At 40.8% G+C, this 18657-nt stretch overlaps 4 protein-coding genes across 10 annotated transcripts in view; 3 read left to right on the top strand and 1 right to left on the bottom strand.

Moving 5' to 3' along the window:
• LOC124302151 (protein artichoke) overlaps positions 1 to 18657 on the top strand; it is a 121424-nt gene that overhangs the window by 65307 nt on the left and 37460 nt on the right. The window contains exons 1-3 of one of the 6 annotated variants that reach the window (XM_046757984.1): positions 6806 to 7470; positions 8509 to 8678; positions 8742 to 8961. The exons of 4 other annotated variants lie outside the window; for them this stretch is intronic. The gene's annotated coding sequence lies outside the window, so the exon portion shown is untranslated. Of the gene's footprint in view, positions 1 to 6805; positions 7471 to 8508; positions 8962 to 18657 lie in introns of those variants that run through there. One more of the 6 variants, XM_046757987.1, reaches the window with a different exon arrangement.
• LOC124302153 (uncharacterized) lies at positions 9190 to 11170 on the bottom strand. Of its 2 annotated transcripts, none has more exons than XM_046757991.1 (2): positions 10373 to 11170; positions 9190 to 10312 (listed from the first exon to the last, which is right to left on the bottom strand). In XM_046757991.1, the coding sequence occupies exons 1-2, from the start codon at positions 10486 to 10488 to the stop codon at positions 9466 to 9468; spliced, it is 963 nt and encodes a 320-aa protein (XP_046613947.1). In that variant the 5' UTR covers positions 10489 to 11170; the 3' UTR covers positions 9190 to 9465. The 2 variants fall into 2 exon arrangements, with proteins under 2 accessions (XP_046613947.1, XP_046613946.1); XM_046757990.1 differs by having other exon boundaries at positions 9190 to 10327; positions 10388 to 11170.
• LOC124302046 (uncharacterized) lies at positions 12678 to 16610 on the top strand. The gene is made up of 3 exons (XM_046757804.1): positions 12678 to 13494; positions 13545 to 15907; positions 16087 to 16610. The coding sequence occupies exons 1-3, from the start codon at positions 13109 to 13111 to the stop codon at positions 16608 to 16610; spliced, it is 3273 nt and encodes a 1090-aa protein (XP_046613760.1). The 5' UTR covers positions 12678 to 13108.
• LOC124302152 (uncharacterized) lies at positions 15460 to 18154 on the top strand. Its single transcript, XM_046757989.1, has 2 exons — positions 15460 to 17844; positions 18057 to 18154. Exon 1 carries the CDS (start codon positions 16697 to 16699, stop codon positions 17828 to 17830), a length of 1134 nt encoding a protein of 377 aa, XP_046613945.1. The 5' UTR covers positions 15460 to 16696; the 3' UTR covers positions 17831 to 17844; positions 18057 to 18154.

Below are 18657 nucleotides of genomic sequence, written 5' to 3'. Positions count from 1 at the left end.
AGAATATCGTAAAATTTCAAATCATTTCACTAGGTTTATAACTCGCAATTTTAATATCAATTTGGCAAACGATTGCAACATTTTTTCACTATCATTTTTGACCCGCGTTCTGTTTTTTCTGTACCGTTAACTACGTCTAAAGTCGTTTTCTCATTTCCCATTATTTCGAAAATAACTTTTTACGTCAGCTGAAATTTATATAGTATAGATATAAATATTTTAAGAATAAAGATTCGGTTTATCGAATAGAATATTCCTACATCCTCAATGCATTATCTATGCGCCGAGTTATTCCTGAAATAAACGTTGAATAACGGATAGCGTGGCAGGTCGTTATCCGATCTCGGGATTTCATCATGCAAATAACTTGGGGGACTTTTGATTAGTCAGGTCTTGCAATTAATCACGAAACACAAAGCGAAGCATCTCTATGTGTGCGGTCGTAACGCAGGTGCGTCTGAAACGCGTAACTACCGCGAATTAAAATCTGTAAACTCAATAAACGCTGAATGTATAAACACCTATTCAACCGGATGAATTAATATTGTTATCTTCGAGGCCGCAAGCTACGTAATTCTTCCAATTTCGCAATATCGAATCGAACGAATATCAGATAGGAATGGTAATGATCTATCGCTGACATTGCGAATATGATTTATGTATTGCATAAAGTATTGCAATAGGAGTTGCTGCTTGGAATGCTCAAATTTTTAGACGTATGATAAAACGTTTTACGTATTTTCAAATCTGCTCAAAATGTATTTTATAAAAACAATTGACTTGCTAGAATTTTCTATATTGGAGTTGTTGTAGAATGGAATTACAAGTTGGCGTCTTTCTTCAGAAAATTTCTTACACTCTGGTATCACATGGAGGAAATCGTTTTCCTTTTCGTAGTAGTGGCAGTATGAGTTAATCTTATTCAAATTATACATTGTTGCGTCGAATACTATTCTAAAACTATTAGTGTGCAAGAGTTTGGTTTGTGCTGAGATTTGTATTTTTTTTTTTTTTTTCATCAGGTATTTAATTGTCAAATATTGCTGTATTCTGGGTCGAATTTTTAGTTCTGGGTACATAATTAGGCTACTGGAGTTTTCAAATCTCTCCAAATCTAACTGCAACTAATATTTCCGATTATCAACTCGCGAAACCAGGATGAGCAGGAGAGAAGACGTAGAAGACAAAAATGAACGTCCTCTCCGTTTTTTTTTTTTTTTTTTTTTTTTTTTTCACGCAAATCCGGGTTATTCCTCGCGCCGCAACGCGGCGTGCCTTTGATAAATATAAAATGAAAGCGAGCCCCGAAAAGCTTCCTCCCTACAGCCTGCTTATATATTCCCTAATTAACACCGAAGTAAAGTAAGCAATCTAGAGACGAATATCCGTCGTCATTTCGTGAGGATATCTCGCTCAAAAAACCCTCTCGTCTTCAGCCCCGCCTAGTGTGCGGGTTCTTTTCTTGTGTCCTCGAGGGAACGAGTATATGTGCGTCAATTTTGAAAATGAAAGACACAAAATGTGCCAATCAGCAAGTCTTGAAAATTAGTTGAAAAGAGTTGTTTTCTTTTTTAGCGAAATAGAAAGCATTTGTTGATTAAACTGCAGAAATAATTTCACGATTAGTCAAGTTTATTTTCACACAGTTTTATTCTGGAACAGCATCAGTTATTTCGGGCTCGAAATTTTGCGAAGTTACGATTAAAATAAATTTTTTATCCTGATGAAAATTGATTGAAATGAACTGTGTTGAAAATTTGCTGCACACAGTTACCCACAAATTTTTTTCCCGCTCCATCATCAGTTCGAAATTTGTAGTCACGTTTTTCCAAGAGATCTTTGTAGATATTGTCTGGCACGAAGTAGAGGAAAGGTATCGGAAGTAGAAGGAAAAAAAGAGAATTAAACAAATGCATTCAGACGTTTTGCGAAGAATACAACTTTTTCGCGTTAAGAAGATATTCAATACAAATGTATTAATTTGATTACAAGATAGCCACGCATTTTTGCATTGTTTGTTTATCAAATTAACACATCCATAAGCTTTAGTAAATTTTCCAGATTGTGTAAAGAGGAATACACTAAGCTCATAAACAAGAACTTAGATATTGAGTACTTGTATTTGAAATTGATTGGAGAAGATTTTTAAAAAAATCTAGCAGGTTCGGTTCTTTTACTCCACAATTGCAGTTTTTCTTTTTTTTTTTTAAATTCTTATAAATTTTCCGTAACAGATTTATTCTTCGAAGGTCGATTCAAACTTAAAAATTAGTCAAATGTAAAACCTGTACAATGTGAAAATGAGTATTTCAGTATGATTGTGAAGAATTGTTTTTTATTAGAAAGCTTGATGGAAAAGTAAGAGCGATTGTGCATGCTAAACTTTTAACTGGGTTGAAAGAATTCGAGGTTAAAAATCGATATCTAGGCTCTTGTTCATCGATATGAAATTTTTTTGTCTTCTTCCCACCTTATAATAAATATAACAAAAAAGTCATTATAAGTTGTGAATGTTGAAAGATGATAATATACTCAAGACCCAACCATCTCTGATTGAAATTAACAAAAAAGTTTTGATTTTCTACCTATGATATTACATATTTTCTAACCCTAACGCGAATTTAAATTTTCCGCCGCAATAAAACAGCTGACATTTTCAACTGTAGACATCGACCATAATTCTATCTCACTATCGGACGGTAAAAAAAAGTTTTTTCACCTGCGTGATTCTTTATTAACCCATTCGATTTTTTGTACACTGTAGGGTAAAATCTTCCTTTTCGTTTTTTACAATTTTCTCGAGATGAACTGCACATCGAATAATTGTCAAGTAAATGAAATAGGGGTTTATTTTTCTGGCCAATCAATTGCCGGTATTTATTTTGTAGAATTATTAGAACATTGCGAAAAGAATACGAAATTCGAAAAAAAATTCAATTTGTGAAACGCCTGTAAAACATCTCAAAATCGTTTAAAAAGCGTTTATTTACACAAATAAAAGCATTCCGAGTCAATATTTTCATTTTAAAGTGAATGGGTTAAAAAATGAAGGTAACGAGACCCTACGGGACCCTTAACGATATGATGTACCTGAGGGATGGAGTTTACAAGATTGGGGCGTTTTTTTTAACCCCCGTTGCCGGAATAGGTAAAAAAAAGTGACGTTAAACGTTCTAGGGTTAATTATTCAATTACCAAACTATCTGAAAATTAGTTAAGGTAAGTATACCAGTTATTAACACATTTAGACCCAATCATGACCCGTTTATTTTCCAAAATTATAAATTGACGGCACAAATTGTAAATCCCTCGATGACTCAAATCAATTGCTTCACTGATTGTGAGAGAAATTTTTAGTTCCGGTTACCGCTCAGTCCTCGACTATTTTCATTTTTCACCACAATCGAAAAATATAGTTCTAGGTACAAAATGAAAATTAGTTTTCTAGCTGTTACCGGAAAGTCTAGTATCCGTTACTATTCTTTCTCATTACGATCACTGTTACCATATTTTCTTGCAACTGTTGCAAAAATTTAACGCTTGTGCAAAAATAAATTGACGTTAAGGCCTTATTCAACTAAAAAATTACAGTAAACATCAGGAACTGATTTTGCGTTGTAATTACCAAAAAGGATCGGCAATAACGCAAATGGTTACATGTACCTCGTAATTCCAACAATATTCAAAAAGATTTTTCCAACGATACATGTTTCACTGAATTTTTCTAGTTACTATGACAAATGAAATTTTTCTCAGTGTTGAGGATCAGACACTAAAAATTTATAACCAAAAAAGTTCAATAACCGTTGCACTTACCTTACTCCTAAAAATCCTTCGGCAATGCAATGGAAAAAAATATGGTCAATGTAATTATTCGGCTGTCGGGTAATTAGCTCGTTTTTAATTAATTAAAAGGGCAGCCGCGCGCCGTCGTCAGCTTGACGCTGGATACTCGTCGGTTTGAGACGCAAATAAATTCCGAGACACGTATAGACGGTGTACCTGCTCGTTGAGTCGACGGTCGGTGGCAACCCTTCCAGTTTCACCGTGCAAACCCGTTGACTACAAAGTAGTTTGTAAGCAGGCTTCGAAGGGTCGCCATATTTCAACGCTAACTTCACTCCACTCCGACATGCAGCCGTGCGTAAGAAAGAGCCTCGGCTATGCAGTCGTCGTCATCGTTGCTCTGCACTTTCTCCCGCAATACACGAATATACGTACGCTGTACTTCGGAACGTCTGTCGAAGGTGCGCAAATGCACAATTTTCACCCCCTTGGAACACAGAGCGTGTTTACACCACCGTTATAAAAATATTCCTCTTCGTTGCAGACGAGAGAGAGAGAGAGAGAGAGAGAAAGAGAGACAGAGAGAGAGCCTAGCTTGAAACCGTACCTACGAAAATTTGTTTTTTCATTAACGAACATGTCTTAACCCATCCGTAACAAGAGTTCAACTTTTTTCGAGAACGTAGTTCGTTGACATTTTTATACACTGAATTAAAATCCTTACCTCTGTAAATCCTTTTTAACTGTGATTTTTACTCAAGAGAATAATTACGCGTGTTTTCGAACACTTCGTTTTCGAAAACTTGTACTTGCAGTTTTTCTTGACAGTAAACGCAGAGAACACTTTGCTTCTTTAGGAAAATCAATTTGTAGACACGCTTTGTAGAAAATTTTCTTACCGGAACATAATATTTTGTTGTAGATACCGAAATTAATGAAATGGTTGTTTCAAAGTTGTAAAAAAACATTTAATTTCATAAAATATACTTGTAAACAGAAAATCTCGATTTGGATTTAGTAAATTTGGTAAAATAATACTTTTTTCAACTAAACTTTTCAATTGTGTGGAAATAATTTTTCGTTAGGCTTATATTAACCCTGAAATGTTGTTGCCAGGAGCAAATTTTTTTCTGAATGTAGGTGCCTAATTCATTTCCCATTATACTCTGCAAGTGATACGTTAATTTTACGGCAAATAATCTGAGAAGTAAAAAATAAAAAACCCTAATGACGTCTCTTTGATTTTCTATAACTTGGAACGTTACCTTATGTTGTCGGGAATTGAACACGTTACTATGCAAGCAATTTTTCACAGCTGATGAACCGTTAATCGGTCTTAAAGTGATCCTTATAAAATTTTTCAAAATATCTTGTCAAGTTCCGTAAAGTTTTATGCAATTATATGAAGCATTACAAGATTTCCAAGGAATTCAATGACATTCCATAAGACACCATGAAGTTTTATGAATACTGATTCAAAGAAATGTGTAAAATATTAGCAAGTTTTCATGAAAGTTCGCGCCTCATAGAATATCTTATGATACGTATATACAGTCAGTTGCATCACAACGTACGGGCTATAACTTCAGAATTAGGGCTCGGGGGTAGCGGGCGGTGGTATTTTTGATATCAGGAGACACAAGTCTATCATGCATCGATGTCAACTCCTAAGCCGTCACGCTCGACCCATCAGAGTGCAGTAGCTGCTGCACGAGTTGCAGCGTAACGCCTATATCTGCACGTCGGTCCGGTGCACATTCAATGCACATGTAGCCTGCTTGCGGACCGATCGAGACCTAAGATCATACAGGTATATACGTGAGTTGGGATGCCTACTGGACGCAGTGTCGCTTCAGCTTATTCCATGTATCCAGAACAAATAGCAATACACAATAAGGCCAAACAAACAAATACTAATAATGGTAATAATCATCATCTTTAACTTGCGTGCAAGCCCTCCCGCGCGTGTAATATCGCTTCCCCATGCATTCAGTCTTTGTGAGCACTCGGTACGAATGTTAGAGCCGTCCATCGAAGCGGTAGCCATGGCATTCCGCTGGAGACTGCTCTGAATATTAACACATCGTTCTACCGAAAACAGCTTACGATGATGACGCTTGTTGATTCATTAATAGCTGATAGCGACGGTTTAAGAGTTCAAAGTGGATAACGTGATGGCGGAAAAGTACAGAGGTGGAGTTGTTATGACACGCGTAAAAATAACATATTTACACGTACGTGACATGAATTTATACCGGGAATACCCAAGGTCACGATGGGTTGGGTTAGCAACTTACCGATTGTCCTTGTTTCATGTCATGTCGTAGAAATTTTCTTGTTGTTCCATTAGCCGATGATGAAATGTCAAACAGATATGGAATACGTATAATGAAAAGTATTATCCTCATGGTTCTCAAACTTTTTCTGCGCATTGTATTTTCTAATAAAGAGTTTGAAATATTTTGATTATTTTGAACCTGCTCACCAGAATTCACGGCACCCAGCTTGCCTGCCGTTGCTTGGCAGCCGTGCTCGGGTGATGGTAACGTGCATTTTTGTAAAACAGCATGATGAGATGCTCCAGTTCGCTATGACAACCAACGGTCATGAACTCGTTGACAATGCGCCGTCCTTGGTATCGTGTGAAGTACGTAAGGGTCATTAACGTTTGCAAGTTTGGTAGCAATAAAATGCCTCTTTTAATAGGAAATTGTAATTGTTAGGGTCGTTCATGTTCCCATATTCGGATCGTTTAGTAACGTTTGTTCATATCGTGGAGTATACTTCGCCTTTTAATCAGTTGCACAGCGAATGTGGTTGAGCAATAATAACAGCCCACAACCCGGAAAATCAGTTTACAAGACTGAGCGCCCGATACGGCGTAATGTAACTACGTCATTTGATTGCGTCAGCATCGCGCTGGTTATGGAGTATATAAGCGCGTCTCCCGTCTTCCCTAAAAAATCGCAGTGAATCCAGAAGAACACGTAAAATCAGCGGGCCCACGGTGGCTGCCATATTTTGTGAAAAAGGAGGTGTTACCTGTCGACCTAATAATCTACCTCGGTAACTTCATGGAGTCCGAAGATTCTGCAAGCTCCAAACGAGGCTTGGGGCCTAACCATGACGAAGACGCATCGACTCCGCATAAATTGCGGAGAAGTCTACCCACCGGTTGCGCATTGAATTTATAAATAGCAAGCATCTGGAAGTAGAGTACATTTTCGAACGCACCGGGATAGATGAAGAACGGATTCGCATCAACGTAAACACTTTGTTGCCGGTGTTTGGTGGATTGTTACCTCCAGGCACGGAAACCTTCGTGGACGTGGAGAAGCTCGTCACTTTCGTGGAGACGCACGTTCATTTGAACAAGTGTAACGACCAACGATACGCCTCCTGTCCCTGCCATTTGAATGTCGACCCTGAGACCGCTGCAAAGTTTGAACCGTCTCCAGACAACGCATGTGCAGCCGGCCACTTCCATCACTTCTGCTTCCAGCATGTGAATTACTGGTTGTCGGACGTCTTGGAGCCTTCGATCAAGCTTTTGGAAGTCGCATCTCAAGCTTGAATGTTATTTTGGGAGCTGCAATTTACTTCCGAGATGTGGAACAGATGTTCCGGGCGGGCCGCTTACACCTACGCCTCCGAGAAGTGTCACAGTGATTTATAGCACTGATGGTGAATATGTTTGTGCGAGTGGTCGTCATGACATTGTTCACGGTAGAAATATCTTCAAGTTTAGTGTTAAAGCAATTTATATAATTATATACTGTTACACCTGGCCTCGCAAGCTGAACAAATGGCAAATTAATTCGAATAAATGCATACATTAATATTTTTACTATATTCACTTTGCGCAATAAAGCAATTCTGAACCATTATGTTTCCTATTATATTATAAGATAGGCTGTCACGAAGTCGTCAATTACAACACAGCGGATGTATAAGCTTTTCAGTAAAATAAATTACAGGCTAATCTAAATAAATGAATGTCTGAAGATTTCAGTCGCTTTGCACACTTGCGACAGTCCAGTCCGAGATTTGTTATCACAAGGTAAGCGCATGTTATGGTCAGATTACAGTGAGATCTCTAAGAGGTTTACTAAGTCCGCAAAGTTATAAGAGCGAGAGCAAGAAGAACGAGGCGCTTCGGTGCCTTCAGATCTTGAGCCACAACTAGTCATTGGTAAATCATACACAGCCGCTACAGTTCCTATAGTTCTTACCTGATTCCTCCCCCTGCACCTCCCCCTGCACTCTTTATGACCGCTTCCCATCGTTTTGAAGTCATGAGGTCCCAGGTATAAACGAAAGAGCACATGTTTGATAGATCAATTTATTTTTAAATACGAGTAGATGGGCGGTACCACTAAGATTGATACGGAGCGATACGGTCACCGTTATCCTCATTTCGCAACAGAACTATATTTTTACATTTTCCTTATCGTCCGGCTAGAAGGTAAATTCCACCGGGATTTACAAAATCACATAGCAACTTAGCAACTACCCCGTGTAGTTATTGTAATATCCCGAGATAAGGTATTTGGAATAGTTTGGTTGCTATGGTCGCAGAATAAGAGAAGTGACTACAGTTTTCACGTTGACACTAGCCTTAGGATCGACGTTACGTTACTAAAAGTCAAAGTTTTGCGCCAAGATGTTCGTTAGTTCTGCAGTGCTTATCTTTCTGCAACACCTGAGCGTCTTATTTTGCAGAGATTCATGCCTAGACCTTATCCACAAGCGTGCCAGGAGGCTGGCGACCATCGTTTGTGGTGAAAACATTTAACTGCATTCTGAGCCAAATGCATCTCAATGCATCAGGTTGACATTGCAATGTCGAAATTCCTATTCTCACCTGATGCTGCATTTAGGAATTATGCACCGTACATTATTGTGTTCCTGACTGTAGGTCTGCATAGTTCATTGAGAATCAAAACTGATTACAGGAAATATGCAAGTGATTTGCATACATGCAACTGATTTGCATACATGCAAGTGGATTTCATCAGCTACCATGAACCGCCTTTCATTCGTCAAACACAAGCCGCACATTCGTATAGCTTTACAGAATCTACCTAAGACATCAAAAACGCTCTGGGAATAGCGCAACCATGGAATAGCACCCACTGTCCGCGTAAACTGCAACAGCGGAAACCTAATACCCACGTGAGTAGCATTAAGATTTTTCTGATGCATGCGAGAAAATAAGGTGCGCATGTATGTTGAAGTATAAAATGGTGTCAATGGCTCATTATGCTCGTGCGGCGCGCAGATACACCCACGTTTTTGGCACTAAAGCGATACGACGCCCACACTAATTTACATATATTTAGCATCAGTGCACTGCTCTACAGTGAAGAAACTTACCGAACTAATGAAATGAAACACGATGGATATGAACTGGAAGCTTTTATTTCGTCGATAAACTACCGTGAACCCATTTTTACAATATTGAAACGTGTTGTCTATGCAGGAACAATATAACATTAATACAAAGATATTCTACCTCCACCGTTTAGGACAAGTGTATCACCATACCCAAATTTGATACAAGATTTAAATGAAAAATACACCTAAAACACATACATATGAATGCTTAACGCTTCCCTGATATACTGTGATGCTGTCGCCAAGTTGACAATGGCAAGATTGAGGATTCAGTGGGAAGCCTTATTCTGTACAGCGATGGAAAAACAGGCAGCAGTGGTGATTGCAAGTATACAACTCTTCCAAAGAAAGCGTCTGCGGCGTGAACTGTTTTATGTGATCGATGAGCTGCGCGTGGAATGCTATTTCATCACTGCTGTTTATACCGCTCCACTTTGTCAAAGTGCAGTTAGAGTTTTTACCGTGCGGATGTTCAATCATTACCATCGTGTCGCACACGTCACAACGCAGGCTCGCGATGATACGTTCCAAGCTTCTAGTATTCACCGTCTCGGACCGCGATGGTCTGCTAGTGTGAGCATGGAAGAAAGCAAACTGACAGATGCATCTAGTCGTTGTGTTAGGCGCGACGACAGTTGGGGTCATCGGATCACCGTTTGCCCAGCCTACGTGTAAAAAATTAAGAGACACACACTGATGACATATCGAGAATTCACAGTCCCGACATTTGTGCATTTTCATAACACGATCGCTGTTTATATATGTGTTATACATTTGTCGAGATGTTTGATAAAATAAATTTTGTAATGATTCGGCCTGTGCTTCAGTAAAAGTGGACTCCCTCAGTAGGTTCTTGTAAGCGCTGCATCGAAACTTACTGTTCAAAACCTCAAGCCAGAAATGGCTATCGGTGCTGCTGCTGCTAGACGCTATGGACGTGCTAGCCGATGGTTTGTTTGAAGACGATAAGTTTGAGTTAGCCTCTTTTTGGACTTCAAAAATATTTGGGGTCGAACTGGCTTTGCTCGTTGCTTTCGATGTCGATTCTTGCGATTTGAATCTTTTCGATGTTGATGCTTGTGATTTGGATGCTTTCGATGTTGATGCTTTTGATTTGGATGCTTGCGATGTTGATGTTTTTGATGTCGACGGTTGCGACGTTGATGCTTGCGATGTCGATGGTTGCGATGTTGATGTTTTTGATGTCGACGGTTGCGACACGGTTGCAGACATTGTAACTATAAAAACAATCAATTGACAGGGCCGTACAACGTGTAAATAAAGTCCTACGCTGACGATTTGCATTGAACGTGCCGATAACCACAATGACTCACTTTGTTTACATTTTGTTAGCAGTCCATGAATATATCACGCACGAGTGTTTTAGTCCGACCGTTATGGTAATCACTTCGACACGTTTCACGTCTTTGAGTCACTGATCTAATGCTTCCATGTAACACCACCATAAAATGACATTTCCACCATCAGCGTAATCGTCGCAAAAAGAGTTAACAAAAATTATAGTTACTCAGCGTGCGCTGGAGTCGAACGAAACTGCGATTAAACGAACAACACGTCTATCGTCAGTAACCGTTCATTGAGAATTGATTGGCGACGGCGGTTGCGTCACTCATTAGAAGGGCGTTGGTCCGCCAGTGATGTTATCGCTAACCGCATCCATCAAACTTGTTATTGCTAATGCTCATTCAACCAATTATTATTTTGTTATCGCTACACGTGTTTTTATATAAGCTAATAAGGATTATGGAATGCATGATCGCGTGCTCTTTCTGGCCCTGGCGGGCTCAACTTACGTATTGATATATGTTCAGGAAGTTAGCCTGAGATTGCTTGATCGGAGAAGGAAAAAGGATTCGGGGTAGAATAAGTTTGCACACGTGTTTTAATGTTAGTGAAAAAAGTCCTATGTTGTTTATTGAATATCTCTTTGCGTGCCTCCTACTCGGGTCACGACAAAGCAAAGACTGAGCACCGCCGCTCAAGCAACGTTTTCACGGGCGCGCGTGGCAACGACGAGAGAGTTTCATGGCGCGGTTGCGCGCGCATGCGAGTACGAGGAGTACAATTTGCGAGAATTTATTTTACAGATAAAAATTTCCGAGCGCTACTTTTAAAAGCATGAGTTACGTGACTGTGGATGTGGCAATGTATTTTATAGAAAATGTATTACGTAATTTTATTACGTAAATGTGACGAGGCACGGTCCAGCAACAATGTGCGAATAAAAAGGTGATCCCAGTGGGACTCGGTCCCGGGACCCGCGGAGTCGGAGTCCGGAGCGCTAACCACTGCGCTAGGGCCACCTCTATTCCTTCCATTATTGCCAGTCCGTCACATAATTTTATAGTAAATATTTATTTATGACATTCATCATGCTTGCTATACGCTTGGGCAGATTACAGATCTGTCATCGTTTGTAGAACCGAAGTAACAGTTGGCTCACAAGTGACCGTACCACTATACCTTCTGAACAGATTACGTGTCAAACGTGCAAACCATTCGTCTGCTTCAATACTGTACGTTAATAAAGCTCTTTGTTAAAAAGAAAGTAAAAAAAAAATAACTGTGTGCATCATTCCAAAACATAATTGGCGCCCAACAGCTAGCGAACTCATGTGGGGTGAAGTGATTGTTATCAATCGACTGAGCGTCGCGTGAATAAAGCAAAACTTGCAAAGTATTCGAGGCGTACAAGGTGGCAGCCATGACAGGCATTGTCGACCAGCATCGACCGCCCACGCGAAGATCGAGCCACGAAAACGTCGCGAAAACGTCGTGTCTCTTAATCGCGGAAGTGAACAGTTCTTAATCAGCGTCGAGTCAATAAAACAATGAAGAAACATTGCGGGTGCGAATTTTCGCACAATAGATAAAGACAGTACCAATGAAATTGGGACGAAAAACGAATTATTTCGGTTAAGACGAAATACAAGCAAGTGTGTAAAAAACAAACGAACGTGCCGCGTATTCGTCGATATGCACAGTGACGAATAAGTGATCGAGTGATAGACAATAAAGACAGGAAAAGCATATTATCAAGAGAATTGGGAATAAGAGCAGTGTGAACGGTCGTAGTGAGGCTATGATTCGTTCTAGAAACATCGACCCGTCGTCGAAAGAAACGGGAGCGCGACCAGTAAATACATACATACTCAAGCAGGGATTGTAACAACGACCATCGGACAACGAGTCGTAAATATTGACAACGAGACGCAGCCGTGCGTCACTCAGCGACATCGAAGGTTCGCGCGAAGAAGATCGAGCACAACAACAACAGCCCAGCAATCCAGGAATTCGAGCAGAGAAACGTCAAGCAACACGGTACAAGGTTAGTGAGTTCTCTATTTTCCTTTTCCCTTTCCTTGATTCGATTTTCAAAAACGGAGAAGAAAGATGTCAAAATTGAAAAAGTTGACGTTGGCCAGAGCCACAATAAAAGGCCAGCTGACTCGCTTAGGCAACGCTGTTACTGAGGACATAACAGTAGCAGAGGCGCGTGTCAGACAGCAGTGACTTGAGGAAATTTGGCGCAAATTTGGGGAAATTCAAGGAGAAATAATCGAGCAAAAGTTATTAAACATTAATTCCGGTGAAGAGGAAGAAAGAGAGGGAAAAGAGGAGCAGATTCAAAAAGATTCTGATTCAGAGCGCATGATTTTCGAGACAGATTATTATGCGATAGCGACAAGACTTCAGAGTGTAATAAACGCTCAACAACAATACGAGCAGCAGCTCGTTCAGCAAGTAATCGCACAACGCACAACAACCACCGCAAAATCCTGGCGGTGCCGGTATTCAACGAGCTGAACAGCAACGGATTGATATAAAACTTCCGGTTTTAGCCTTACCAGAGTTTAAAGGCGATTTTAACGAATGGCTTCTTTTCAAAGACGGCTTTCAGTCCATGATTCATGACAATGTTAGTCTCTCAGCAATACAAAAATTTCAGTATTTGAGAAGCGCGCTGAAAGAGGAAGCGTTACAGGTCATCGGCGGATTAGATACATCAGCAGAAAACTATGTAAACGCATGGGAATTATTAAAAAATAACTATGAAAATACAAAGCTGCTCGTGAATACGCATTTAAATAAATTGCTCGATTTTCCCGCGGTCGCGAAAGATAAGCCGGCGACGATGAGGCAACTAATAGTTCATATTCGCACACACTTAAAGGCTCTGAGGACACTACGACTTCCGGTGGAGCATTGGGACGATTTGCTAATACACATGGTCAAACCCAAGCTCGACTACAATGCTCAAAGGGACTGGGAAGAGGAAGCCAATAGAAATAGACAGGGAAAAAAAGTTTAGAAGAATTCCAAACGTTTTTGACCGATAGAAGTCGCACTATCGAAATGATTGACCGAGGAAAGAACAAAACCGAGACAACAAAACCGCCGGCACCAAGAAAGCCAGCGAACTCGGTATCGGTAGCAACTGCAACACAACAATCTTGTCCAGTATGCAGTAACGCGCATGGGGTATTCGAGTGTTCTGACTTTTTGCAAATGTCGATCTCGGATAGAATACAAGGAGCAAAAAAGAAGAAAATCTGTCTGAATTGTTTGGATGAAGGGCATTTTTCTGCAAATTGTAGATCTTCGGGTTGTAAAAGGTGCCAGGAAAAACACAACACGCTTTTACATATTGAGCTGCATGAAAGCACGACGACGAGTCAAAAAGGTAACGAAGCTCCTAATAATCCAGTCGTAACGCTGTGCGCAAAAGAAGAACAACCAAATTTACCGACATCAGCAGTCGTGAATGTCGTTCGAAAGCCAAACAAGCAGATTATCTTATCAACAGCTCATGTTCATATAGACGACGAAGACGGTATTCCACAGAGTTGTCGTCTCTTGCTGGATCCAGGCTCGCAATCGAACATCATCACCGAAGATCTCGTGCGTAGGCTCAAACTTCGATGCCGGAAACAGAACGAATTCGTTACAGGAATAAATCAGGTACAAACACACATTGCAAAGATCGTCGATGTAAAAATTACGTCGATGCACACCGATTATACAGCAAAGATCGAGTGTCTGGTTTTGCCAAATATCACAGAGAGATTGCCGCAGCTAAAACTAAACAAAGGGTTAATATCCTTACCGAAAGAACTGAAACTTGCCGATCCTTCGTTTCACGAGCCAGGGAAAATCGATCTCCTCGTGGGAGCAGGATTATTTTGGCAACTACTGTGTGCAGATTCAATCAAACAACAGAAAGGGGTACCGAGGCTTCAAAACACTCTTCTGGGTTGGATTGTTGGAGGAGAGCTCATCGACGCGGCTTCAAAGAATCCTTCGCGATTCTGTGGATTAATAACTAACACGGTGCTTCAAGCACAGTTGGAAAGATTCTGGAATCAGGAAGAATCTCGAGAAACAAGAAGTTACACAAGAGAAGAAGCAGAGTGCGAACGACAATTCATGAATACATTAAAACGGTACAGCGATGGAAGGTTTATAGTAGCGTTGCCGCAGAAATCTGATGTCAAACTCGGTGAATCTGTGCGCCAAGCAAAACGTCGACTGGCCACTCTTGAAAGACGGCTCAAGTCTAATCCACAAATCAAAGCAGAATACGCTCAATGCCTGCAAGATTACGAACAACAAGGTCACATGTCACTCGCACCAGATGTAACATCGGCAAGGACGGAAGACACATTTGTCTTGCCGCATCAGCTAGTGATACGCCCGGAAAGTATCACGACGAAACTACGTGTCGTTTTTGATGGGTCAGCGAAAACCTCCTTCGGAACATCGTTGAATGACAAGCTTTTAATAGGACCGAATCTTCAAAAGGATTTGTTCGAAATTATTCTGCGGTTTAGATCGCATAAAGTCGTGCTAACAGGAGACATAACAGCCATGTTTCGACAGATTCGCGTTCGAGAGGAAGATCGCGGATTACAAACAATCTTGTGGAGATCGGACGTATCACAACCAATTCAAACGTACCAGTTGAACACCGTAACCTACGGCACAGCTCCAGCACCCTTTCTAGCGATGCGATGCTTACGGCAGCTCGCAGCGGAGGACTCTAAATATCCTCAAGCAGCAAAAACGATCGAGGAAGACTTTTACATGGATGATGTGTTGACCGATGCGGAAACAATCGAAAAAGCGGTCTCTTTGCAGCAACAAGTCTCCAAAATCCTTCAACGAGGACAGTTCCAGCTCCGAAAATGGCGCTCGAACGACGATCGAGCGTTAGTAAATTTATCACACGATTCTGAGGCAGACAGTCTCTTGAAACTCGACAAGGAAGGAGCTCTAAAAACTTTGGGCCTTCTGTGGGACGCGAAAACTGACATCATGCAATATAGCGTGACAATTGATGAATCGACAAAAATATCAAAGAGACTCGTGCTGTCCAAGATTGCTCAAATATTTGACCCTTTGGGTTTATTGGGTTCTACACTAATTAACGCAAAGTGTATAATGCAGCAGATCTGGCAATTGCAAACCGGTTGGGATGAGAATTTACCGCCGCAGCTTCAAAACACCTGGGATGAATACTACAACTCGTTACCTAAAATAAACGAGATACGCATACCGAGAAATATAAATCCGGGAAACGACAGCGGAAAATTCGATCTGATTGGATTCGGAGACGCTTCTGAAAAGGCGTATGGAGCTTGCCTCTATGCAGTGTCAAGGAATTCAAAGGGTGAAACGAATTCACATTTGATATGCTCAAAAGGTAGAGTAACCCCGTTGAAAACAATTTCGCTACCGAAACTCGAACTCAACGCAGCGCTCGTACTTGCAAAACTGTGTCATGCAGCGACGCAAGCATTCTCACAAAAAATACAAGGCATTTATCTGTGGAGCGACTCGACGGTCACACTAAGTTGGATAGCTTCATCACCGAATCTTCAGAAAATATGGCTAACAGAGTGACAAAAATTCAAAATTTAACACGCAATGCTGTATGGCTTCATGTCCCGTCGGAGCATAATCCCGCAGACTTAATATCGAGAGGCATGACGGTCGAAGATTGGGAGACAAGAGACTTGTGGTGGCACGGACCTCCTTGGCTAAAAACCGGAGAGTGGCCCGAACAAAAAACCATTAACATCGATACATCCGAGATGAAACCATCGGTTGTACTCATCTCATCAAAAAGCACGAGTGACGTGCTGAGGAAATTTTCAACATACGGAAAGCTTGAGAGAGTGTTAGCTTACTGCATTAGATTCAGATTCAACGCCTTGGGCCCAAAACAGAGTGGATCTTTGACAGTGGAGGAGCTCGAGCGCGCCGAAAAGGCGATAGTGAAAATGACTCAGAGAGAATCATTCTTTCCGGAATACAATGCATTGAAGCAGGGTGAGCAAGTCCCAAAGGGCAGTAAACTTGCCGTTCTCAGCCCTTTCTTAGACAAGAGGGAATTATTCGAGTAGGAGGCAGACTGTCAAGCGCTAACATTCCCGAAACACAAAAATATCCGATTATTTTACCAGATCGTCATCACGTAACGAAGGTAATCATGAGAAAGGAGCATCTACGTTTACACCATTGCGGACCGGAGCAACTATTACATTCTATTCGACAAAGATACTGGGCTCTATCTGGATGGCGAGAAGCTCGAAAGGTCACAAGCAATTGTATCCAGTGTTATCAAAGTAGACCGAAGGTACCGGATGTTATGATGGGCGATCTGCCGACTAAACGTGTTCGAGGTTCTCTGAAGCCATTCACTGATGCAGGCGTGGATTACGCGGGACCGTTGCAAGTTCGAGAAAGTCGGAGGCGAGGTAGAGTCCCTACAACGAAAGCTTGGATCGTGGTTTTCACATGTCTCGCAACAAGGGCTGTGCACTTAGAACTCGTGACGGAGATGACAACAGAAGCATTCCTATCAACACTACGTAGATTCGTGGCCCGAAGAGGAATTTGTTCGACTATGATATCCGATAATGGAACAAACTTCGTGGGAGCAGCAAGGGAGTTGAAAGAATTATACGCATTCTTGGAGGGCGAAAAGCAAACTATATCGGATCACCTAGCTCAGCAACGTATCGACTGGAAATTCATTCCAGCCCGATCTTCACACTTCGGCGGATTATGGGAGGCGGCCGTGAAGTGCACCAAAAAACACTTAAATACGGTCACGAAAGGTCTAGTCTTTACGTTTGAGGAGTATTACACACTTCTTGTTGAAATCGAATCAATCCTCAATTCCCGTCCACTCACACCTCTTTCGAGCAATCCTAACGACACAACAGCATTGACCCCTTCCCATTTCCTAGTAAGGGACTCACTCTTGTTACCAACAGAACACAACTACTTGAAAGTTCCCGATAATAGATTGTCTCGTTGGCAACACTTGCAAAAAGTGAGGCAGCACTTTTGGAACCGATGGTACCAGGAGTATCTTTCGGAATTGCAAAAACGCCAGAAATGGCATTTCAACCACAGCAACTTAAAGGTGGGAACTCTGGTTCTGCTCAAAGAAGAGAACCTTCCACCACTCCAATGGCTTCTTTGTCGAGTCGTTGAAGTACATGCGGGAGCAGACAACATCGTCCGAGTAGCTACGGTTCGAACGTCAACCGGTCTGTTCAAGAGAGCAGTAAAAAAGCTCTGCCCCTTGCCAGTGGGAGAAGAGGACAAATTCTAATCATTAGCGTAAAAGTAAATTTAAACAAAGAAAAGTTGAATTTCCAAATTTTTATTTTTTTTTATTCTTTTATTTTATTGCTAATTTTAATCTTTCGAAACAAAATGACATTCGAAAGCATCGTTGAATCATTTACTTGATAATAATTATCTAATTTCTTTCTTTTCACATTTTCTAATAATTACTTTCACAACAATTATATCTATTTAAAAGACCTTCTTTCAAGGGAGGCGGGATGTTCCTGACTACAGCGCCGCCGTGGCCAATAAGATGAATATAAAACGAAACGAGAGGGAGTCAGTCGCAATATGGCGAAAGGACGAGATGTAAAAAGAAGGTAAAAAAAATAAATGTGTGCATCATTCCAAAACACATACTTACGGATTATTACCTTTGGACATGTTGCATTTCCTGTGCAGGTTTTGCATCAGGTTGACATTGCAATGTCGAAATTCCTATTCTCACCTGATGCTGCATCTAGGAATTATGCACCGTACGTTATCGTGTTCCTGACTGTATATACTGTAAATTCTCGCGTATCCTATTGGAATCCTTGAACGTCCAGGATGTTTTATCAATTTCGGTCAAGTCCTGACTTCTTTCTACATCCAAATAGGTATACTAACAAGATTCAACTTTTGTTCGTATCGAAGTACGACAGATTAACACGATGAAATTGTCACTGAAATTTTTCAAAGGCGATGGAGTAAAAATTTATTCAAACTTACAATCGGTCATGCGACCGTGTGTATCACGGTTCAGAAATTCACTTGCGCAAACTTTTACGGCTATATTATATATAACGTTATGGAATTAGGTTGGACATC

Source organism: Neodiprion virginianus, chromosome 4 (genome assembly GCF_021901495.1).
Source record: "Neodiprion virginianus isolate iyNeoVirg1 chromosome 4, iyNeoVirg1.1, whole genome shotgun sequence".
Classification (NCBI taxonomy): domain Eukaryota; kingdom Metazoa; phylum Arthropoda; class Insecta; order Hymenoptera; family Diprionidae; genus Neodiprion; species Neodiprion virginianus.
This window is presented reverse-complemented; position numbering and strand designations above follow the sequence as displayed.